This window comes from Gobio gobio (assembly GCF_949357685.1).
Source record: "Gobio gobio genome assembly, chromosome: 17".
In the NCBI taxonomy this organism is placed as follows: Eukaryota; Metazoa; Chordata; class Actinopteri; order Cypriniformes; family Gobionidae; genus Gobio; species Gobio gobio.
The window spans coordinates 9534993-9561017 of record NC_137110.1 but is presented as its reverse complement, the minus strand read 5'-3'; the positions used below and the strand labels follow the sequence as shown (position 1 = coordinate 9561017).

The 26025-nt window shown below is 36.8% G+C and overlaps 1 protein-coding gene across 8 annotated transcripts in view; it reads right to left on the bottom strand.

The window, feature by feature from the left end:
• Positions 1-20392, bottom strand: part of igfn1.1 (immunoglobulin like and fibronectin type III domain containing 1, tandem duplicate 1) — a 37503-nt gene extending 17111 nt beyond the window's left edge. For 3 of the 8 annotated variants that reach the window (XM_079841166.1, XM_079841168.1, XM_079841170.1), the window contains exons 1-12: positions 20262-20392; positions 13185-13272; positions 7022-7141; positions 5809-5948; positions 4320-4419; positions 4141-4182; positions 3941-3986; positions 3573-3756; positions 3360-3473; positions 2707-2875; positions 1950-2222; positions 389-1258 (exon numbers count right to left, since the gene is read on the bottom strand). In XM_079841166.1, coding sequence (XP_079697292.1) covers positions 389-1258; positions 1950-2222; positions 2707-2875; positions 3360-3473; positions 3573-3756; positions 3941-3986; positions 4141-4182; positions 4320-4419; positions 5809-5948; positions 7022-7141; positions 13185-13233 — 2107 coding nt within the window. In that variant the 5' untranslated portion in view covers positions 13234-13272; positions 20262-20392. Of the gene's footprint in view, positions 1-388; positions 1259-1949; positions 2223-2706; positions 2876-3359; positions 3474-3572; positions 3757-3940; positions 3987-4140; positions 4183-4319; positions 4420-5808; positions 5949-7021; positions 7142-10123; positions 10154-13184; positions 13273-19788; positions 19888-20261 lie in introns of all 8 variants that reach the window. The other 5 variants (XM_079841165.1, XM_079841169.1, XM_079841167.1 and 2 more) reach the window with 3 other exon arrangements.
• Positions 20393-26025: the final 5633 nt, after the last annotated feature.

Genomic DNA, 26025 nt, shown 5'->3' with positions numbered 1-26025 from the left:
TTTAAAAATTCTACTTTAAATAAATGCTGTTTTTTTAATATATTTTTTTTAAAGAAATGATTTCTGAAGGATCATGTGACACTGAAGACTGGAGTAATGATGCTGAAAATTCACTTTTGCTATCACAGATTTTTTTTATTTTTTTTATTAAATTGAAAAAAAAATGTATAACAATATTTTACAGTATTGTTTTTACTGTATTTTTGGTCAAAATTAAAAAAAAAATGTCAAGATGACTGCAGACCTCTGGTTGAAAGTTTGGCCTGCTATGTTTTCTGTAAGAACCAACCCCCTTTGTTACTGTACATATTTTTTAAATTAGAGATGAAAGCGAGAGGAAATCTGTATAGCGTAGATATCTTTTGTGTCTCCTTGTATAATTTCTTACCTATAACAGTCTCAGGGACAAGAGGTCCCGCTCGCTGACGCTTTTTTCCTTCTTCGTCACCTGCTCCCTCACCACCGTCTCCTCCAGAGCCTCCAGCCCCACCAGCGCCACCGGCTCCACCAGCCCCTCCAGCTCCCCCAGCTCCACCAGCCCCTCCGGCTCCCCCAGCTCCATCCGCTCCACCAGCCCCTCCAGCTCCCCCAGCTCCATCCGCTCCACCAGCCCCTCCAGCTCCCCCAGCTCCATCCGCTCCACCAGCCCCTCCAGCTCCACCAGCCCCTCCAGCTCCTCCGGCTCCTACACCTTCTCCGGTACCAGTAGCTCCTGCAGCCCCCAACGCTCCTGCAGCACCAGCTCCAGCCTTCTCAAGCTTTGCTGCCTGTGCAGCCATTGCAGCAGCTGCCGCAGCCCCCGCCGCAGCAGATTGCTCAGCACTCAGGCCTTCACTTAAGGCCTTGAGTTCAGCCTGCTTCCTGGCCTCTTCCTGAGCTTTGGCTTTGGCTTTATCAGCTGCAGCCCGTGCCGCTGCATCTGCTGCGGCTTTAGCTTCGGCCTCAGACATACCTTTGGCTTTAGCTGCAGCAAGAGCCTCCTTTGCAGCTTTAGCAGCATCCGCGGCCGCAGCAGCTGCAGCTGCCTGTGCAGCCGCTTTTGCCGCTTCGGCTTCAGCTGCAGCCTTGGCTTTGGCTTCAGCTTGTGCTGCCTCTCGTTCAGCCTGGAGTTTCTTAGCTGCCTCCATAGATTCTTCCATCTCTTTCTTGTGTTTCTCAGCCTGCTCAGCAGCAATCTTCTGCAAGTCGTCTCCAGAACCGCCTGCCTGAGTGGTTTTACGTGCTTTCTTCTTGCCCTTTGTTGCAGGATCTTTGTCAGCTGGTGTGGAAACAATATGACCAAAAGATTATATTTAAAGGATTTAAAAATTAAAAATAAAACAAAACATACAATATATTGACTTTAAAGCCAAAGTCTGAAATATCTTTATTTAGGGGCTTTTTATTTTATTAACAGTGTCTTTAGTTGTGGACAAATCTGGCAAATATTGACACATGCTATTATTTGTGATTTAATAATACTTAATCAACAAACCATAATTTGATTCGATTTTTAAAATAATTGACAGATATATCTAATAAAAGGGCTGTGGTCTTTTGTGATTGATTATTTAACCTGCATATCATGGAGTTATTTAAATAATTTTCCATTTATTGACAACCCAGTTTTCTAATAGAAGGGCAGTCAATTTAACATTGCAACATCCACATGATGTATTTAATTTAGTGCTGTCAAATCGATTGTGTATACTGTATATATATTTACAAAATGCATATTATGTATAAATATTAATATTTTATATATAAATAAAAAAAAAATCTTAAATATATACATGCCTGTGTGTGTATTTATATATACATATTAATTATACACAGTACACACACATATATTATGTAAACACAAACTTTTATTTTGGATGTGATTAATTGTGATTAATCTATTTTGCAGCACCAATTTAATTTGATTACATTTTTAACAATTGACAGAACTTAAAAAAGGTTGTACGTACCTTCTACAATTAGCCAAGCACTGCAAGACTTAATGCCGGCTAGAGCAGCATAGATTCCAGCATCCAAAGGCATACAATCAATGATTTTCAGACGATGGATCAGTTTATCCTCTGAAACAGTAATCTCATATTTGTCATTGTTAGTGAGAGGTGTATTTTTGAGGGTCCAAACAATCTCATTAATGGGCTGAGTTAAGACACACTCAAAGATGGCATCCTCTCTCTCTTGGGCCGTCACCTCCTTAATCTTCAGGGCGAATTCCACAGGGGGAACTGTGTGTTAAATATGGATAAACACACCTCAGTCAATCCATGATGGCATTATGCATTCTGTGAGAGTGTTGCTGAAAGGTCTGCAAAGCTGTTCACCACAGTATATAGTGTTTTGGATGCTGGTGTGCTGGTGTCTCCACTAGGCTTAATTTTCTATGGAAATACACTAGTAAAAAAATTACATATTATTATAATGTAAGTGTAAAAGCAAAACACTATTTATATTAGCAGACCAGAGACCAGAAACATCAAGTGTTGAATTTAAAGTAACTGTCAGAGGTGCGACCAAATAGATGCTTCCAGTGTAGACAGGTTTATTGATTATAATGGAATCGATTTCGTTTTGACGCATTGTGGCACTCAGCTCACATCCAGTGTAGATGTGTTTTTATGTTGGTTAACCAGCTGGACCAGCACCAAAGCAGCATAGACCGGCATGGGAATTGGCAGGGGACAAATAAACAAATGTGCTGTAAAAACGTACTCTTGAAATCTGTTGAAAAGATATTGACACCCTCAACATCCACTTGATAGATTCCGGCATCTTCTGGATTGAGATTTTTAACAGTGAAGATGTACTTCTTGCCAACTTTTTTTAGACAGTGCTTCACTTCTGCTTCAGCTTCTTTGCTGAATGGAATCATGACACCATCCTGAACAAATGGGAAAAGGTCTTTTTTTTTTTTACATGATGCATGTTGAAATTCAAGACTGGTGCTCATAATTGGTGTGCTCATAGGCTTTCATTTGCAAAATATATGTAATATCAGAAACGGCAATGTTGAAATCAACCTTCATAGCCATGCAAAACATTGCCTTAAATTATAAATATGTCATTAACCTACTAAAAGTCTAAGAATTCAATTAATTTCCGGTTGGGTGAATTCACGACAATGGCAGTATGCCACCTACTGGACTGGATGGAGCGCTGGAGAGCAAATATGTCCGCCACAATTCTACTGTTAAAATTTCTTAAATGACAGTTGTTGTTTTTTAGATATTATCATATATGAACCAATAGCAAATGGCTGTCGGTCAATTGTCAGAGGCAATTTCTCTTCTTTTCTCTCATTGTCAGTCATTGATTGTTTGTAGCTAGCATTGATCTGTATCACACGCTTTTAACACAGTTCTCACCTTGTACAGAAAAATGCGACTGTTTGGGTCTTTGAGCTCCATCTCCAGTTCAAAGGTTGCAGCACCCTCAGGCTTCACCTCAATGGGTTTGAGATTACTCAGTTGTTCGATGAACTAAAGCAGTGAAACAAACATAATTTGTCTCCACAAGCAGTCATGAAAATGCGAAAGCAATTCTTTGAGAAACCTTCTGTCATCTTGGCAGCTTTTTACCTGTGCCTGCTCCTCTTCTCTTTCCTGCTTCATCTCGACCAGTTTCTTCAGCATGCGGCGGAAATCAGTGATTCCATACTCGGAGCAAATTCGCTCGTAGTCTTTCTTGTCAGCACTCAGCAGCAATTCCCAAACGGATTCGTCAATGTCACCATCCTTTTTCTCCTCATTTTTTTTGGCAGCACTTTAAAAAGATTGTGATGACAAATATGAACTTTAAGCCAAATTATAGCACATGACTGATGTTATATTATGAGATGGGCTAATTAACAATGGCAGGAGTCATACGTATGAATAGAGCCTAATGTGAAACTGCACAGCTGATGACATGGCATTAATGTGTAACGTGATGGAAACAAATGTCTCACCCTTTCCTGAGCCTCTTTCTAAACTCTGTTGGGTCACCGGCTACAGCTTCAAAATGCAATCAACAAACAGAAGTCAAATTAATGCTTGTGTGTGCCATATACAATGTCACACGTATCCCATTAAATCGCTTTTGGTGGAAAGAACTGCCGTCCTAACCTGAAGAAAGTCCACAACCTAAATGTTGCCACAATTGTCTTACCTTCTTCAGCCTGTTGCATTGCTTTGTCTTTTTTGAATCCAACTGAAAAGATAGAAGAAAATATTGTGTTTGCAGCTTTTTTTCCTGGTACTAGCTCTACTTTGTTGCGAATAGAATAAGAAATGACTTAAAAATAAAAATAAAAAACAAGTCAGGGTCTTTTAAAAAGTGTGTCCCACCTTCAATGACATTTAGGACAACAGTGCAAACAGCCTTCCCATATTCATTTGAGGCGTAGCATTTGTAAGTGTCGACTTCATCACCAGTGACTTTAGGGATCTGCAAGTAAATGATCAGAGAAATGGGTTTGTATTTTTGATAAATCTTGCATAAATATTGAACGACAATGATAATGAAATTAACATTTAAAGGTTAAGTGTGTAATGTCTAAGCCACCAAAGAAAATTGTTAAAATAGTAATGACTGTTTCCAAACAGGTTTCTTGACCACTCCCCCCACCCTCTACCACTGGTCAGCAAACAAGACGTCCTGCCCCAAAGTTGTGCCATTGGTTGTTCTCATTTTTCGCCGCACAGGGAACCCCATTGCTTTCAATGAGAAACCTTTGAGCATGGGCATGGGAATGTCATGATGAAATTATATTTTGGGTTATAATTTTGCCAATATGACATTTTGGAGTGTGGTTTTCAATTTAATCAGCCAGCATAATTTTATTTTACATTTATGTTATTTACGCTATTGTAGCCATGTTTGAACACATAACCCAACACCATCCCTAAACCTACCCATTTGTGTATTATATTAAAAATGTATTCAAAAAGTACAAATATTCTAAGTGTTCTGAGGCCAACCGATTGATTTGTGTGTAGAAAAGCCAAAAGCCAAACGCGATCACCGTCTCCATCCGATGAAGATCATGCACACATTCAAAAAATTCCGCCCAAAGAAACGTTACATCAGCTTTGATAGTGAAATTGCATTGGCTCTTGTGTGTCTTGTGACCGATTGTGTTATGAGTTGGGAAAGAGTAAAGAGTCGGGTGTATCTTTTGAATGAGATATGACTGCGTGCGTTCTCGGAGCGGCGGGATCATTTCAGCGATTAAAACATTAAGATCCACTCTGTTCTTTACATAAAGATATATGGCTTCAGAAGACTTGGAAACAGTACTTTTATACTGTTTTTGGTAAGTTTTTGCAATAAATACCTGTGACTGTACTTTTATTTGCCTGTTATGTGTTTTATTTTGTTTAGAAAGGGGTAGTTGCTCCAAAATATAAAAGTAGCCTATAAATATTTATAAAATCATGTCTACATTTACAAATGTAAATAATTATGTGTCTTGATCTGACAACTGAAAGCAATGGAGTACCCTGTGTATCGAACAATGGAGTACCCTGTGTATCGAACAATGGAGTACCCTGTGTGTTAAAAAGTGACGCCAAGGGGTCTTGACCAAGCGTCAATGTGTGACGATTTGGGAGTGAGAAAGTGTTGGTTGCGACAAAGTTGCTGTTGTGCTGCTCAAACAACAGAAGCAAACAATGCCTTGATGGCACAGATCTTACACTATCTGGGCGAATAAACCCAAAAATAGCTTGCTTACAGACTCTTCATATTAATCTTGGATATAAGATTAAAACATTACACACTTCACCTTAAATATTGAGTAGTAGTTTAAAAGTAAGGCTAAAAGCCTGTGCATACCTCCAAAGTGTATTCATTAGTTGTGGGGTCATATTTGTTCTGGAACTTTTGGGGATTGTTCATTTCTCCTTTAGCTCTACGCCAGGTTACAGTGGGTGCTGGGTTTCCATTCACTTTGGCTTTAAAAATGGCCAGCTTTCCTGTTTATAAAAAAATTAAATTCTTTATCAGGTGAACATTGAAAAACTTTCAAAAACAAATTGTGAAAAATATTGGGCCTATAGTACTCTTTTTTTCATAAATCAAAGCTCTTGTGCATTGACAACATTGTTCTCGTTATTTATTGTGTCAAAAGTGTGTTGGGTTGTTAATTGCAGATTTTATTAAAATGGTGGCTTAAATGCTTGAAAGTATTTTTGTAGGCAAACATAAATTGAGCCTATTTGTGAATTTCTGTACAAAACGAACATTTTAATAACAAGTCAAAAAGTTCCCTGCAGACTGTAAACTATTTAAAATGCATCCCAGTTGGTTGAGTATATCCAGAGTGTGTGATATTACAGTTTATCTCTGCAGGTTTCACAGACAAGGCTTAAGCTAGACTAAAATGCATTTTTTGAGCTGTTTTAACTGAAAGCATATCTTAAAATATGCCAGTTTCGACTCAAGATGCACATCAATGTTTTTTTCTAAGGCACGTTTTTAAAAGGCCTGACTTAATCTAAGACCTGTCTGTGAAACCAGGCTTTAAAGACTACTATTCTTATGAAAAGGGGGAAAAAGCAATACTAAAATGTGTTTTAGTAGTTTTTCCTGAGAAGATCAGGAAAATTGTATTGCAGAACCACACTAACAAAGTCAAATAGTTTAAATACAGGCAAAATGCAGAAATCCATAGCTTGAAAGGTCAGATGTCATCATAAGCATAAATGAAAGCATGCATTACACATTTGTGGTCTTGCTCTGTGCATTTCAAACTAGCATGAAATGGGATATATGCTATTTGATTTCCTTCCCTCTGTGCATATATAGCTGTAGTCACATGTTAAAGCTGGAGGACAAGACGAGAACCTGATAAATCACTCATCTACTGTGCAAGTTAAGTCTGCTTAGCTGCACAGCTTAGACATTTAGGGCAGTAAATCTGTGAGGTAATCCTCTGTATGTGCTCATAGCTTGTTAATTTCACATTCAGGATGGTTTAGCTCTCAACTGTCGTCTCTAATCATATTTGCGTTCACTTTTGTTGTTTCTTCAATTTTAATGTGCTTACCTTCTTGAATGGTTAAAGCGATGGGTTTACGTGTGAAGTCAGGAGTTGTCATCCCCTCAGGAAGTTCCTCAACATACTGTGTAATCATAACACCAGGAACCTTAGATCTCCTTTTGATGCCTGAGAGAATCCACATTCAGGGTACAATGTCAGAACATTGGGGGGAAACGACAAAACAACAGGTGCACAGTGACGTAACATATGCTGAAAAAACACCTGCATGAATGCCTTTGTATTGAAAAAATATTTACAAAACTGTGCATAAAATTCAATATGTTTCAAGTTGTGGTGGAAACGTTTCCAGGGGTGAAAAAGAGATAATCTCTAAGACATCCAATGATATTTGAACCATGAAAATGTCCTTCTTGATTTGCTTTACATGTGCAGATTCTTGGTTTGCAAAAACTGTATTGAGGAATACATTTGGAAGTTGTCACACTGTTCACTGAATATTTCTCAGAGTAGGTTTATTTTCGAAAGTCAATTCCTGTATAGTCATATGCCTTAAATGTATACCGTTATTACCCAAAAGATATAGTTTTCACTGAACACGCATTGAACTTTGTGACCTTTTCTGTACTGAGCCATGTTGACACACTATATGTAGTCTTGCGTAGCCAGACCTTTGCCAAGCGTCTCCTGACTGTAATTTTAAGTAGGGCAGATTCTAATAGCTGAACACATGCACACACACTTTTGACAGAGTTTGCGTTTTTCAGCCTGAGGGTGGCGCTCTAATGTTGATTGACAACTTGTGGAGGAATTCCAGCAAACATTTAAAAAAAACACACAACAGAACTGTATAAAGGCTATTCTATGGAAGTTTGTTTCCGCCACAGAATAAAATATTTTAAAAGATAATTGCGACTTTTTATCTCACAATTGTGATTACATTTCACAATTCTGACTTTTTTTCTCAGAATTGCGAGATATTAACTTGCAATTGCGAGTTATAAAATCTTTTTCCCCCCTCAGAATTGAACTTTATATCTCACAATTCTGACTTTATAACTCACAATTCTGACTTAATAAAACAATTCTGACTTTATAACTCGCAATTCTGACTTCATATCACACAATTCTGACTTAATAACACAATTCTGACTTTATATCTTGCAATTCTGACTTTATATCTTGCAATTCTGACTTTATAACTCACAATTCTGACTTTATATCTTGCAATTCTGACTTTATATCTTGCAATTCTGACTTTATATCTTGCAATTCTGACTTTATATCTTGCAATTCTGACTTTATATCTTGCAATTCTGACTTTATATCACACAATTCTGATTTTATATCACGCAATTCTGACTTTATATCTTGCAATTCTGACTTTATATCACGCAATTCTCACTTTATAACACAATTCTGACTTTATATCTTGCAATTCTGACTTTATATCACGCAATTCTGACTATATATATCTCGCAATTCTGACTTTATAACACAATTCTGACTTTATATCTTGCAATTCTGACTTTATAACACAATTCTGACTTTATATCTCACAATTCTGACTTAATAACACAAGTCTGACTTTATATCTCACAATTCTGACTTTATATCTCGCAATTCTGACTTAATAACACAAGTCTGACTTTATATCTCACAATTCTGACTTTATATCTCACAATTCTGACTTTATATCTCACAATTCTGACTTAATAACACAAGTCTGACTTTATATCTCACAATTCTGACTTTATATCTCACAATTCTGACTTTATATCTCGCAATTCTGACTTTATATCTCACAATTCTGACTTTATATCACGCAATTCTAACTTTATATCTTACAATTCTGACTTTATATCACGCAATTCTGACTTTATATCTCGCAATTCTGACTTTATATCTCACAATTCTGACTTTATATCTCGCAATTCTGACTTTATATCTTACAATTCTGACTTTATATCATGCAATTCTAACTTAATATCTTACAATTCTGACTTTATATCACGCAATTCTGACTTTATGACTTGCAAATACGACTTTATATCTCGCAATTCTGACTATATATATCTCGCAATTCTGACTTTATAACACAATTCTGACTTTATATCTTGCAATTCTGACTTTATAACACAATTCTGACTTTATATCTTGCAATTCTGACTTTATAACACAATTCTGACTTTATATCTCGCAATTCTGACTTTATATCCCACAATTCTGACTTTATATCTCGCAATTCTGACTTTATATCTCACAATTCTGACTTTATATCACGCAATTCTAACTTTATATCTTACAATTCTGACTTTATATCTCACAATTCTGACTTTATGACTTGCAAATGCGACTTTATATCTCACAATTCTGACTATATATATCTCGCAATTCTGACTTTATAACACAATTCTGACTTTATATCTTGCAATTCTGACTTTATAACACAATTCTGACTTTATATCTCGCAATTCTGACTTAATAACACAATTCTGACTTTATATCTCGCAATTCTGACTTTATATCCCACAATTCTGACTTTATATCTCGCAATTCTGACTTTATATCCCACAATTCTGACTTTAAATCACGCAATTCTAACTTTATATCTTACAATTCTGACTTTATATCTCACAATTCTGACTTTATGACTTGCAAATGCGACTTTATATCATGCATTTCTGAGGAAAAAAGGCAGAAACGTGAGATAAAATGTCGCAATTACCTTTTTTAAGTCAAGCGGAAACAAGCTTCCATAGGCTGCTATTAACATGAGCGCATTTCAATTAAATGATTTATACTTTTATTAATTTGATACTTTACTCCACATAGGAAGAACCGTGAACTTGACAACCTTTTTTTTTAAATCTCGCATTTAGTTGCTCCTCTAAGGCGTCCACACAGTCCATTGCTGCAGTATCGGAAATTTTAAACATGGTTTTGTTTCTTGGCAGACCGTTAAAGATTGCTACACACTGACTGTAGAAGTCAGCCAATCAAATTCAGAATGACAGCAATCTGAACAGTCATATGCACATTATAAAGTTTGACTGGATATCATGATATATTGGATACGATATGATATAGGATATACTGGATATCATGACATGCATGCAGATTCAGGTTGCTGTCATTCAGTTACCTTACCTTGTCTCTTAGGAGGTAGAATTTCCAGTCCTGGGACAGTATAGCCACAACATTACAGTACAACAGCAACAAAGGGAGGGAAACAAAGAAGGAGAACACAAAATTGTGAATCCTGGCTTCTTTTTTCCGTTGTCAGGATAATGTCATGGACAAACACAAATTTACTCACAAATACAACCAAAAACACAGGACAAGGGAGAGACGGAGATTAAAGCAATAAAACAATTATTCAATCCACTAAGGAGTTGAATGTGAGATTACTATAGACAGGATTAGAGAAAGAGCAGACAAACTGGGAAGAGAATAAAAGTGTAAGACCTGTTTCACACAGCATACATTACCAGCAGTTTTTTTTTTTTTTACAGTATTACCACTGTATAGCTGTGAGTTTCTGTGCAAAGCAAATTTCGTCTGAATAGTCTGTCATAATATAGGTTTTACTTTATACTATAATATAGGCTACTATAAACCAAATTATCTGTTCTTTTCAAACATGGGATTTTTTACGTAATATACAGTAAACTACATTAATGAACATGTAATCATTTACCAGTTACATTTAGTAAATCTGGCATGATTTGACGGCGGTGTGGAATACTTGATTTTGATTGGTTTCAGCGGAGCTCTATCATATGGAAGCTTGTTTCTGCCACAGAATAAAATATTTTAAAAGATAATTGCGACATTTTATCTCGCAATTGCAAGTTATAAAGTCAGAGTTGCGTGATTTAAAGTCAGAATTGCGAGATATAATGTCAGAATTGTGAGATATAAAGTCAGAATTGCGAGATATAAAGTCAGAATTGTGTGATATAAAGTTAGAATTGTGAGATATAAAGTCAGAATTGCGAGATATAAAGTCAGAATTGTGAGATATAAAGTCAGAATTGCAAGATATAGTCAGAATTGCGAGATTTAAAGTTAGAATTGTGAGATATAAAGTCAGAATTGCGAGATATAAAGTCAGAATTGCGAGATATAAAGTCAGAATTGCGAGATATAAAGTCAGAATTGCGAGATATAAAGTCAGAATTGTGAGATATAAAATCAGAATTGCAAGATATAAAGTCAGAATTGCGAGATATAAAGTCAGAATTGTGAGATATAAAGTCAGAATTGTGAGATATAAAGTCAGAATTGCGAGATATAAAGTCAGAATTGTGAGATATAAAGTCAGAATTGCGAGATATAAAGTCAGAATTGCGAGATATAAAGTCAGAATTGTGAGATATAAAGTCAGAATTGTGAGATATAAAGTCAGAATTGTGAGATATAGTCAGAATTGCGAGATATAAAGTCAGAATTGCAAGATATAGTCAGAATTGCGAGATATAAAGTCAGAATTGCGAGATATAAAGTCAGAATTGTGAGATATAAAGTCAGAATTGCGAGATATAAAGTCAGAATTGTGAGATATAAAGTCAGAATTGCGAGATATAAAGTCAGAATTGCGAGATATAAAGTCAGAATTGTGAGATATAAAGTCAGAATTGTGAGATATAAAGTCAGAATTGCGAGATATAAAGTTAGAATTGTGAGATATAAAGTCAGAATTGTGAGATATAAAGTCAGAATTGCGAGATATAAAGTTAGAATTGTGAGATATAAAGTCAGAATTGTGAGATGTAAAGTCAGAATTGCGAGATATAAAGTCAGAATTGCGAGATATAAAGTTAGAATTGTGAGATATAAAGTCAGAATTGCGAGACATAAAGTCAGAATTGCGTGACAAGCTTCCATACTGTCGTCTCTCATCCGGTAACTAAATGGCTCTACTTTCATGTCTCATGTCTCATATTGGTTATTGATTGTAGTGAACATCGACCCAAAGGTCTTGATGTATTATTATTATCGCAGTGTTTTTCTGGTTGCTACACTGATTGTTTTGTACATTCTAATGGACAATTTTTTTCGTAGCGGAAGTTCTAATAAAGTATACACGCAATTCTTTGCTTGCATTTGCGGTGTGAAACAGGCCTGTTTTTGATTTCCTGCAATTTATATATTATCACCCATCATCATAAAAAAGGAGGGGTTCATAAATAACATAAGAAAAAAAAAAGGAATAAAAATGTCTAATTAAATAAGGTAAAACAAATCCCCTCCTCAAAGCAAATGAAATAAATAAAGTAAGTGAAAAATAAATAAAAAATGGAAATAATCAAAGAAAATAAATGTTAAGTGGGTGGTTTTTTTTGTTTTGTTGCTTTTTTATATTGTGTAACTGATTTGTTGAAACGTAAGCGCGAGTGAGTTACATTTTTGAATCCAGCCTGGTCCATTTCTTCCGCTCTTCTTTTCTGTCTCTATTTACTGTCCATCACAACAGACACTTCACATTCGGGTTGGTTGATGGCCGTCCCTCGCATCCATGGTTACACAATTCAAAGAAACCCATGCTGAATGACAGCAAATTCTCACAGGGATGTTTGGTGAGCTTCCAGATGAAGGCTCTGCTTTCATAAGCCACATGCACAGCCTCTTCTTCATTTGCATCTTGTGCACAGTGGCCAGTTTCCAAACCCACAACCTAAGACTTTAACCAGCTGTTTGATCATTCATGTGTTTAAACAAATTTGAGTGGCTAGGTTAGATTCAACACTTGCTTTTATCTCGCTATCTTGCTCTTCTAACCCCTCAGGGACCGATATATTATTCACTTTGCCATGGAGAAGAGGTCATTAGATTTTATCTGGAAAATCCAGCATTGCCTTTTAACGCAGCTGCTTACTGTAGTAGAACTTTTCTAAATGAGACCCATGTCCGATCAAGTGTGTCAAATTCCATTGCTATACTTTCGTCATTATGAATACAATGAAAACCGATTAACTAAATTACATCCTCTGGGAATAGTTACCATTAGGAAAGAGAAAGAATTATACAACAAAAAAAAAGGCGTTTTTTTCCCCCCAACATCATCTATGTTTCACTACTAGCAAGTCTTCACGGAGAGCATGGCTGGATTTGTTGTTTCAGTAATTCAGTAATAGAGCAGTTGGACAAGGTTCGGTGCCGGTGTCAGCCTGCCATATGGGAGAGAGAACAATTATATTGTTCTTACCGCCTTGCCCGGCAGCAGTTGGATCTAAAACCTTGGCTTTTTTCATCATCTTGATGCAGTCCAATGGCTCAAGAATTCAGAAGTATCTCTGGGTAAGAGAAAAGCAATATGAAAGGTCAATTCAATTTCAGTCTCATTAAACACTTGGGCAGATTCAAATGTTTGCACAGGATGCAATTAGATGCGTTTTTTGTATTTATAATTTTATAAATCAATCAGTCTAGGATATTCGGCCAATGTGCTTCTGAAGAATTAATCCCCATTAATCAGATACCTCAATTTAGGTGCAACTAGTATTTGCACATTTAGATAACCTATTAAGTCCACACAGTTTAGGGAAAAGAGCAATTCAGGTGAAATAGGCATAGAGACGGAGCGAAGTAGGACGGCAGTTTTCCCATCTGTTGGGATGTGATGCAGTGTGACAGTGCAGTGCATTATGTTCCATTAGAGAAGCTTTGGGCCTAGTCAGCAAAACCTCCACGGCTCTAGTCATTCATCTTTTCATATCCACTCACATATATAGTTCAGATCCAGTCAGTGTGTCCTCACTAGTATCCTAGCACTAGCATAGCACTAATATGGGATTTTGACGTGTTTGGATTTAACTGTCTCTTGCAGGGAGTAAAATTGGCTTTGAGGAGGAGGGCTGAAAAGATTTTAGTGCGCATGTGTTTGAGATTTTTAGCTTTGTTCCAAAACCGATTGTGCTGTCTAGACTCTACTGCATACATAGGGGTGTCACACAGGATGTACAGTATGCATCCATTTGTGCTGTTGTAAATGTGTTTTCTGTGTGAGTACATGGTAGATGGACATATTTGACTTATTGTTTTTTTAAGATACAATGACAAGGTAACTGAATAAAAGAATGCATCCTTGAATGTGAACGGCGCCTAAGGCCCCGATCAGACAAAATGCGTTTCCCAGGTTTGAAAACGCGAGGGGCACTGCACTGCCTTTTTTTTGGTTGACGTTTTTGAATGTAGAAAAGAGCAGTGCGCTGCAGGGTTTTTTTTTTTAATGTTGCTAGGCAACCCCCGAATCAAGGAAACTGTCACCATAACGGAAGGCCCGCCTCTCCATTCATTCGATTGGACAATGGAAGAAAAACACAATGACATCTGGCGCTTTTCTACTCAGAGTTGATTTTTTTCAACTTCATGCGCTCAGAACGCTGCTTCAAAAACGCGAGACGCAGCAGGCGGTTAAAACGCAAGGCGCCTGGGATGCATAAACAGCGCGCATAACGCTCCCTGCCAATAGAAAACTATTTAAAACTTTCTTCTCTGCAGTACAAAATGGCAGCACAGCTGAAAGGTTTGTTTAAGCGGCGCCCTCTACTGTACACGCATGCATTTGCATTTCCTTCAGCCTGATTTAAATTTCTATGTGAAAAGGTCTTTTAATTTAACTTTTTTGTTATAACCCCCATATAACCCCCATTTTTAGTTGAAAAATGAACCTAGGGGTAATTAACACATGGTTACCGAGTAGATCGTTCTCTGGGATGCATTTTCATGAAAATCGAATGTAAAGAGTTTTATCTCTAAAAACAGATTAGCTTATAACGCTAGTCTATGGGGCACAGAATAAGTAAAATTAAATCGCTAGTTAATACCACTAACAAGGCTCAAAATAGCCTCACACTAACATGGTAGCATAATGAGGGTCCCTTCATGCAAACCGAAGCATTGAGAACTTTGTAAGTGTACAAACAGTTTAATAAGAAGATACTTTATAAAGACAGTAGATTATGCGTATACAGACAGGAGCCATCTTGGAAAACAGTCTCGACAAGTCGAGCCACGAACGCTGTGCTAAGTGATGAACTGTGACTTGGAATCTCATATGGTCCGTTATTTCCGGAAGAAAGCACTGAAATCAACAGAGAAAATGAACGCAACAGAGACTAGTGCTTCCAAAGGATACACACTAAAGAGATGGCAGATTATTCAACCGTGGCTCGACTTGTCGAGACTGTTTTCCAAGATGGCTCCTGTCTGTATACGCGTAATGTACTGTCTTTATAAAGTATCTTCTTGTTAAACTGTTTGTACACTTACAAAGTTCTCAATGCTTCGGTTTGAATGTAGGGACCCTCAATATGCTACCATGTCAGTGTGAGGCTATTTTTAAGCCTTGTTAGTGGTATTAACTAGCGATTTCATTTTACTTATTCTGTGCCCCATATACTAGCGTTATAAGCTAATCTGTTTTTAGAGATAAAACTCTTTACATTTGATTTTCATGCAAACGCATCCCAGAAAACGATCTACTCGGTAACCATGTGTTAATTACCCCAGGTTCATTTTTCACCGGAGTTGTCCTTTAAAAAGTAACTAAATAACACAATTCGTTGCTTTTTAAGGGAGTAACGCAATGCATTACTTTTCAAAGTAACTTTCCCCAACATTATGTGAGACAATAATTTTAATTAATCCCTTTTCTTTGGAGGACATATTGACATTACAGTACAGAATAGCTCTTTCAGCATTATTCTGAACATTGTGAGCATTCATTTCATGTCCTTGAATGGAAGAGAGACTCTCAGGTGCATGCGTTAACGTCACATCCTTTCAGTTTAGTCTTTCACATAAAAAAATCATTCCATAGGCTTTCATAGACAACTGGGGAAGGTCTAATATTTTAAGTTTTGTTACAAACTGTTTACACATTTCCACCAAAAAAGTGATTAAATACATGAAAATTCTTACATATAACCCTTTTAAATAAAATAAAAAAATGTCAATGACAGTGTTCAGTACTGAATGATATGTGTTTAAAATGTAGATATTCTTCACACAGCTCATCGCATTGCATTACAGGATTCCCTCATTGAAAGGTAATTTAGGCCAAACAGGGTGAAATGCTGTCTAGCTGACTAGGTTTTGGACAGAGCTTGTTTATGTGGAATGATCTTGTAGTCTAGGGCTCTCAATGAATCTCTTGTCATAGACTCCTGCTAATGGTCGTCTCAATCTCATCTCAGAAACAGAATGACGCAGGTTGTTTTATGCACAGGCCATCTTTTTTCATAAATAACTCTATGAAATTGCATTCTGTGCTACATCAGTCGTCTGACCGAGTGGCATATTCCATACACAATAGCATGCTGATTGGCCTCTTATAGACACTGCACAGAGCATAATGTGATATAAATGCAAGCGTTTTTTTGGATCACAAGCTGCTGAAATCTGACATTTGAGTGTCATCCTTCAACCTGCATGTGATTCATTGCACCCATCATTATGCATGGTTTGGCTCGTCATTTCTGTTGGCGTAAAACCTGCCAGCTATTATTTCAATTGCTTGCATCATGAATAACACTATGACAGTTATATTACTGCTTTGGATAGTAATACAAATTTAGCTAAATATTATCTGCTTATTCTGTTTGAACAAGTGAAGTCATAAAGCTCATGAAATGAATTTGCATTGAGCATCATGAACTGAAATCAACAGCATTTATTAATCTAGATCAATGTTAATTTCTACATATAAACAATGGTATATTCAATAAACAATGGTATATTTCTCAATTAAAATATCAACATTAACCTAGATTTTTGAACGCTGTAAAAATGCTGTTCATTGTTATTTGATGATACCTAATGCATTGCAATAAGGTTAAATTCATAACATTATTTAACGTTTTACCAAAACTGTGATATCTATTATACCACTGGTCTCAAATGGTGGGTCCGATAGGGTCACAGACTGCAGGGAAATAAAAAATAAATAAAAAAAAATATGCAAAAAATAAAATGTAACATAGCTATATAGTCAAATAAATAGCCATACTGTATGTGACCCTGGACCACAAAACAAGTCATAAATCGGTCGCATGGGTCAAAATTATCGATTTTTCTTTTAGGATAGGATTAGGATATTTAGTAAAGATCATGTTCCATGAAGATATATTGTAAATTCCCTACTGTAAATATATAAAAAATGTATTATTAGTAGTAATATGCATTGCTAAGGACTTCATTTGGACAACTTTAAAGGCGATTTTCTCTATATTTAGATTTTTTTGCACCCTCAGATTCCAGATTTTCAATAGTTGTATCTTGGCCAAATATTGTCATATCCTAACAAAGCATACATCAATGGAAAGCTTATGTATCCAGCTTTCATGTGACGAATAAACCTCAATTTAAAAATGTACTCTTATATGGTTTTGTGGTCCAGGGTCACATATCAGCTTTTAATAGGGATGAGAATACAAATCTTTTGTTGTTCAACAGCTGTGCGTCCTGAAGAATCAGTAGTAGAAGCAGCCAAATTAGGTGAATGCCAGCACGGACAGGTTGTGTGACATAACCCATCCTCAAAAAACATGGACACAATGACATGAGGTAGAACAAACTGGACCTAAACTAAATTAAATACAGATCGCTTTAAGCGAGAGCAAACATGGATTGTGCCAACCTCAATTTGTTTTGTGGCGAGAGCCCGAAACCATCAAAATTCAAGAGGTTTGTGCAAAACAAAACGCTCAATTTCCCTGAGCTTTGTATGATAAATGCTTTCGGTATTGTGTCGGTTCACCACTTGATGTCCAGTGTAAAATCTGGCTGCTATAACAAAACTATTGGACAAACACTATTCCACATTCTCTGATTACAGAAAGACAAATTACTGTATTTGAACACCCATGCCGGTTTTTAGTATGTCCTAAGTAGCCCTTGGCTTCAGCTCATTTTGGAAAACGAGCTATCTAACCCTCCTGAGCAAAATATCCCGACACTGAAGCTTGCCAAGCTGAAGGTCTTCAGTTTACACGCAACCTGAGCTTCACACCACTCAGCGCAATCACATGCTTATATGGGGACAAGAAAGCACTTCATTTCACTGCCATTTTGGGTATTCTACTCTTAAATGTAGGTACATTCCCATCTTACTTAACAAATTAGTGGTTTATTGTGCAAAGTCCTGTGTTAGTATAGCTTCCAGGGATTTCCACCTGTATCTCAGAACTGCTCCATAAAAGGAGCCATTTTCATCGTGCTGAGAAACCAAAGCCATGCTTCATAACATAATTACATGCCAGCGGCAGGCCGGGCTGTATAGCAGTAATGACAGTGCATGAGTAAACTACCACTTCACACAACTATATGAAAAGCAAGTCTAATGACATGCTCAAGTTTTAAACTATACCACTAACCCTTTTTCCCTCTCTGAGAATTGCCCTGCTGACATGTTTAGTAGGACACAGTCATTTGTCAAATGATAGGCTATCATGCCAGCTAGCGCAGCCCTCGGTTGGTTGTTATTTACATTTTCTAGAAACTGCCGAAGTTCAGTAAGAGAGCCGCCTAGAAAGTAATATTGTGCATATCATTAACATACAATGGTGACGTTTATGTGAACACCAATCGAAAAGTTCTACTTCTAGCTTTTCCAAGGGGCCTTTTTAATATTACCCTGAGGCTGAAAGAAAGTCTAAATGGTATTTAATCATCATGAGGAAAATGTTAATACAAATAAGTCTCATTTCGAGAACAGTGATTATTTTAGTAATCGCCTAATCACTGCAGTGCATAACTAAGTTATGCACACTTGCCAGGCTTGCACTAAATGCGATATCGATGGGAGCATTACGTCTATTTTTCCTCTTACGGAAGGCTGGCAATGAGCCCCTCAGCAAGACGTTTTAGGTGAGGAAAGGACCACGTTATAAATCAGCCTGCTTGTCAGTACTTTATTTAGAGTACAGAAGATGCGATTCCACAGGGTGTTTAAGTGAGCAAAATGACCCTCAGTAACAGGCAAAGCCAATTTTGCTCTGTCTATCACCCTCCTATATTTCTCTGATTGGCGATAAAATCTCTTCCTCTGTCCTTTCAGCCTTGCCCTGTTAAAATGGCTCCTGTGGATAGACTCTCCAGGCATCTCAAATGTCCCCATGCACCTCTTAACTCTGTGTGCAGATAAAAATCTGTGGCTCACAGAAGACATTTAAAAATAAATGAATGTTAAGCTCCTGTCAGTGACAAGCTTTACCGGTAAATAATAATTGCTGAGCCAATTTGTTGTTTATTTCCTGTTTCTATATTTCAGGATCAGCTTTACAATTTTTAGATTTGTTTTCAGCACTTCACCACATTGTAAAGCATCAATGCAGATGCCAGCATGAGACGTTTTTGTGGATTCACTTTAAAGACGCACTGAATATTTTAAAGCAACTCCCATAGGTACACATTAAGATTTTATTGTTCCATAAGGTCTTGTTGCTTTTTTCGTACACAGCTGCTTCGTCATCCGAGGAAAGTGTACCTATAAATGTTGGTTTGCATTTCTGTCACATTGATATTTTTGTATCTTCTGTATTTTATAAATGATATGTTTGATATGTTATATTGAGATACAGGTTTCATTACAATAGTCTTTTGGATGATTCGTTAAGGAACCCCAAAGCACAAAAAATTATCATTTTTTATTATTTTCAATGTCAAGTGGCACATCTGTCATAAATACATTAGCATGGACATCCACCCACTGATTCAAAATCCTTCAAGTACATTGACTTCATTTGATATGATACTTGTATCTATAGTTAGAACATCCCTGCAACTGTTCTGATTTGACATCATGCCACCTGACTTGCAGCTATCACAGATTCCAGGCTCCGAAACCCAAATCGGGAAGACCAACTCGAACGATTCTGATGTGTGGCCACCAAATTATCTGGAAGAAACTGCATTTAAAACATCTAATAATGTTATCAGACAGTATAAAGTAAGTCTATAAACAAGTCTTTAAACCAGAAGATAATTTTAGAGTCTAGAGGTGTCAGAACTCAAAGTAACACAAGGCTGTCAGCTCTGCATTGTAAAAGCTCCACAGGCGCTATATTAAGTCAAAGAACATTCATAGTTCAGTACAAGAGCAAAACTTAGTTTGTGTCCCATAGAAAATATGCAAGTGTCTGTTCAAGGTACACAAGGTGGTGAGAGACTTTGGTGCAATGCAAAGGTATGAAGCTCTTATTGTTTTCTTGTTCTTTGTGCATGTCTCTTAGTTCTGTCACAACAACAACAACAAAAAGGCTATAAAAAAAAAAATCCCTACCTGTTCACAGTTCTCTGTGCTCCTCTCTTGCTTCTTTCAAAGTGCTCTGGCCTCTTCTGATATTTGAGTGCTGCCTCCAAGTTGTCCAAGGTAATAAATCCTTCGAGTTTGTGTGTGTGTGTGTGTGTGTGCGCGCTGTTCCCATGCATTCAACCTTGGCTTCCGTCAAAAAGCAAGATCTCCTGTTTGAAGGAAGGATCGTTGGGAAGAAACCTAATTTCTGTTGACACCTTATTGTTATGAAATGACTATTGAAATGATTTCGTCTTAATCTTACCTGGAAAGTTTATAGTTTTACTTCAGATTGACAGTCAAGTAATGACTGGAATGAAATGTTGAATTGGGTTTATTTTAAGCTTTTTGCCACATTTAGCATTAATTAACTGAATAGTTCTGAAATGACAAAAAATAACAATTTATATTGATATCTCAGCAGCAGTGCAAATGGGTAGTGTTTCTGCTATTTAATTCCCTGTAAAACAACGCAATTAAAGACATCATTGCGATACAACTTGGCAAAAAACTTTTATGTCACTGATCAAATGAAGCATTTTATGTACATTTTTCTGCACAGAGTTCTGGAGCCAGAGTGTTCTGACACTGGTGGTTTGTCAAAACAATCACAGATTTTGCAGTGAACAATATTTTTGGTTTCTCAAAGAACTTAATCACTTTTTTTTCACTATTTCACTCTTAAAAATAAAGGTTCACGAATAACTTTTAACATGGAAGCTTTCTATTGCACAAACTGTTTTTTCTTTAGATTATTAAAATATTCTTTACACTGAGAAATGAATGGTTATTTTAAGAATTGTTCAGTGGCATTGCTGTGAAAACCTGCTTTATTTCTTGAAAACCTAAGATTATAAAGAACCTTAAGTGCAATTGAACCATAAATGCCAATAAAGAACCTAAATCATATTCTTACTTTGAAAAAAATTGCAGCCCTAAAGGTTTTTTTATTCTGTTTGAATGTTAAAATCCCAGATTGTTTGGTCTCAGACTTTTGGACTTTATGCGTGTATCTTATATACATAACATTATGTGACATAACATTATGAAACAGCCTTGAAAAAAATAGGCAATCATAAAATACATGACATTATTATTTTACATAATCATATTCATTCAGTAAACAATCCCCTGGGCAATTATGTTTGTGAGTTTATCATTTAGATTATAATCATGGAGTGGAGCACAGATTGCATTAAGGTGTTAGGAAAGATACACTCCTCTCACTTCAGCCAGATAAAATAGGCATTTGTGTTAGAACATAAATATAATCTCCTCCATAATTATCAGCATGTGTTTATGGCCACATTTTAGATGTAAAAAGTACAGTGTGTATTAGTGTATCCATGTTAGTTTGTTGATACTCATGTTTCACTGTAATCTCCTTGACATTCTCTGCGTTCAGCTCCTGTACTTGGAATTGAACCCAACACATAAAGCACTGGATTGCGAATGGAATGACTTGGATGTTCTATCATTCTCCTCACCGCGTGAAGGCTGACCTGGAACACTCGTGGTAAGATGTGGGAAAAGATGGCTAATCCTCTTGGAGTCATGAACGACAAAGGTCACTGGGTCACAAGTTTTTATTACCGCCTCATTAAACGTCACCATGGCCTTGTTGCTAAGTCTACAAATGGAAGCAGGACGAATGGGTGACATTGTGCACTGAGCAAAGTTATGTAAGGAAGGCCTACAGTGAAGAAGCGTGTTCTCTGTTGATGAGCAACTGTTTGTTATTAGGCGCTCAAATCTTACATATTGTTTACACACAGAACAAATTAGTTCATAATCAGGAGACTGCATCACATGATAAACAATAGCTGAGTACAGAAACTGCACTTGTCTCAATGAGAATTATTGTTTGATAACATAAAACTAATAGTTTGACACTAAATCCATTTTCCCTTTTCTCTTTAATAAACATCAACCTCTCTCTCTCTCTCTCTCTCTCTCTCTCTCTCTCTCTCTCTCTCTCTCTCTCTCTCTCTCTGTATATATACAGTATATATTGCACAGTACTGTGCAAAAGTCCTAGGCATGTTAGTATTTTCACCAAAAAAATGGTTTTAAACCATCTTTTGCTGTAGTGTGTCAGTAGAAAAATTATCATTTTACATTTCCAAACATTCCTTTTGCCATTATTTGTAATAATCCAGTTATTTGTAAAAACAAAAACATAAAAAATATCTGAGATTTTTGTATGCTCAAGAAGTCTGTCAACAGCCGTTATGATCTACACAGAGATCTGATCATTGAGTCCATCTGGGATTACATGAAGATACAGAAAAAACTGAGAAAGACTAAATCCGGAAGAACTGCGGAAACATCTTCAAGATGCTTGCCTGAAAACCAAGATGAAAACCTGCCTGCAAAGCTACAGTACTGTAAAAAGCTTTAGGTTGTAATGTTTCTTCATGTAATGTAATATTGATGTAGCCTGGATGCCAGCCGAACTTAGCCCCGCCCACAACAATTGTGCTCGGGCAGTTCGGTCTGGACTTTCTCCATAGAGAAGTAATTATGCCCGAACAGAAACTGTTCGGACCAATGAAATCGTTAGGGCGGGCTTTAGACGATGATGGACAGATGATAAACAGTAACGTAATCATCCACGTCATCAAAGGCGCTTGGGTTGATTTTGTTCTAATCCTAAACGGAGAACTTGTTCGTATATGCATTCACCTTCACTATTTCTCTCAGAAATGATGATCGTGTTGGTAAGTAGGCCTACTCTGTGTATCCTTAAATTCTTTTTGTACGACACTGGCAAAGATCGTTTACACTCATCTTTTTCTTCTAACGTAACTTATTCCAGCGTGCGTGCATTGACAGGGTTGCCAAGTTTTTACGACAAAACCCGCCCAATTGGCAATTGCTACTCAAAACTAGCCAAAAACAAGCCCAAAAGCTTTCCGGGGGGGGGTTCTCCGGGAAACAAATGGCATTTGGGGGGTAACATATGTGTTATTTTGGCAGGGCTGCCTGCTAAAATTCGCATTCCTGGGTCTGTATATCACATAATTGGGGTCGCTTCAACCCGCGGACATGGCAACACAGTGCAGTTGAGTTCTGTTGACATTTGAGAACTAACGTTATGCGTCGCTCCGTTGCTCTGATTGGTTGTAGGTCTATCCAATTGAGGTCTTTCCTGGCTCGGTTGAAACAAGCCCCATAATCACAGCCCAACTGAGCAGTTTCAGACTCATATTCTGACTAGAATTGAGTATGACGACGTCAGGCTAATATTGATGTATAGGTAGCACTTAGGGTTAGGGTCCAATTCTCACTATTAACTACGATTTTTGCCTCAGACTCCTAATTGCTGCCCTTTAATAGTTAGTAAGGTAGTTGTTAAGTTGAGATATTGTGAAGGATTGAGGTCATGCAGAATAAGGCATTAACATGTGTTTTATAAGTACTAATAAACAGCCAATATCTTAGTAATATGCATGCTAGTAATAAGCAACCAGTTAACAGTGAGAACCCTAAACTAAAGTGTTACCATATTGCACATATTTTGGTCTAATTCTCACTATGAAAGGATTAGTTCACTTTTAAATAAACTTTTGCTGATAATTTACTCACCCCCATGTCATCCAAGATGTCCATGTCTTTCTTTCTGCAGTCGAAAAGAAATTAAGGTTTTGGAGGAAAACAGGGTTTTCTCCATATAATATAATATAGTTTCAGTGCAGCTTCAAAGGGCTTTAAACGATACCAGACGATGAATAAGGGTCTTATCTAGTGAAATGATCAGTTTCTGTGAGAAACCGAACAGTATTAATGCTATTATTTTACCTCTTATCAGACGAACGTGATGATCTCTGAGCTCAGCCATAACTTCCGCTACATGACGTCAAAATACGAGCGTGGTCATAGATGTATACGTAGATACCTCATTAGCGCTTGTACGGATCAATAGAATTAGGCATCTACGATCGATATATCTATGACCACGCTCGTATTTGGTCTCAGCGGAAGTAATGGCTGAGCTCAGAGATGATCACGTTCGTCTGAAAAGAGGTAAAATAATAGCATAAATACTGCTTGGTTTCTCGCAAAAACTGATCGTTTCGCTAGATAAGACCCTTATTCATCGTCTGGTATCGTTTAAAGTGGCACTGAAACTGTCATTTGGACCTTGAACCGTTTGGGGCCCATTGAAGTCCATTATATGGAGAAAAACCCTGGACTGTTTTCATCCAAAACCTTAATTTCTTTTCGACTGCAGAAAGAAAGACATGGACATCTTGGATGACATGGGGGTGAGTAAATTATCAGCAAAAGTTTATTTAAAAGTGAACTAATCCTTTAACTATGACTTTTGCCTCAATAAACTCCTGATTACTGCTTATGAATAGTTAGTAATGTAGTTAAGTTTAGATATTGGGTAGGATAATGGATGTAGAATATGGTCATACAGAATAAGGCATTAATATTTGCTTTATACGTGCTAATACACAGCCAATATCCTAGTTATATGCATGCTAATAAGCAACTAGTTAATAGTGAGAATTGGACCCTTACCCATATTTCTTACCTGGATTCAATGTTCTGTTTGCTAAATGTGAAATATAAATCAATCAAATGTTACTTTCTGACTCTCAAAAACACAACATCAATATAACATATTAAACATACAATTTATAAAATACAGAAGATACAAAAATATCAATGTGTCAGAAATGCTAACCAATAGGTTCACTTTCCTCAGAAGATGACGACAGTGTACGGAAAATGCAATGAGCTTATGAAACAATAAAATCTTAATGTGTACCTATGGGAGTTGCTTCAAAATATTATAATAAATATGATTTACTATTACTATTAAAGAACCAATATTCTAGTAGTATACATGCAACTACTAACAGTGAGAATTGGACCCTAAACTAAAGTGTTACCATATAATATATAAAGTATATATATATATATATATATATATATATATATATATATATATATATATATATATATATATATATTCACACAGCCAGCAGCAGAGGAGCACTGAAGAAGAGGTGTCTGAAGTAATGAAAGGGGGTGATGATGTAATCCCCAGCGTGAAAAACATATGTGGCCCGCTCACGTATTTGTCAGGCTGCAGTCTTGCATAGCCAGACCTTCAGACTGACAGAAGGTCTGGTCTCCATATCAGATTTCACTGTCCAAGGACTGCCCAAGCGGACGTGTAAAGCAACCAATCCCAGTTCACTTTGTTTAGCATCATGTTCTGGGACGATTTTCCTAAAATAACAGACCAGCGAAAATGCAAGTTTACTGCAAAAATGCAAACTTCATATACTTTAGAAAATCTAGCGTTTAGTTGATATTGATAAGCGCTCATTGTTACAGTTGTAAACACGACAGCTTTCTTCTTCAATGAGGGGGGTTTTGCATCACAACTGCTTTATTTCCAGGTGGACCATTAAAGAATGTGACACACGTCTCCCGGAAATCCTGGATAATTCAACCATTCGGATGACGACTTTGAAACTCCCAAAGTGTTTCCCATTTTTGTGACACATGCATCAGGCGTTCAGCCGTCTGAGACTGAAACTTGTCGGACTGTAAATAAACCTGCCACACTACAACTATTAAACTTAAATCAAATACAGATGGCATATTATTGAATATTACATAAAGCAAAAAGGAAAATTGCCTAGGCCAACATATTCAAAGATTCTACTCATTGATATCCATGAAAAAAAACATGTTTTAGACCACCAGACAGCAGTGCAGAAGGTCAAAA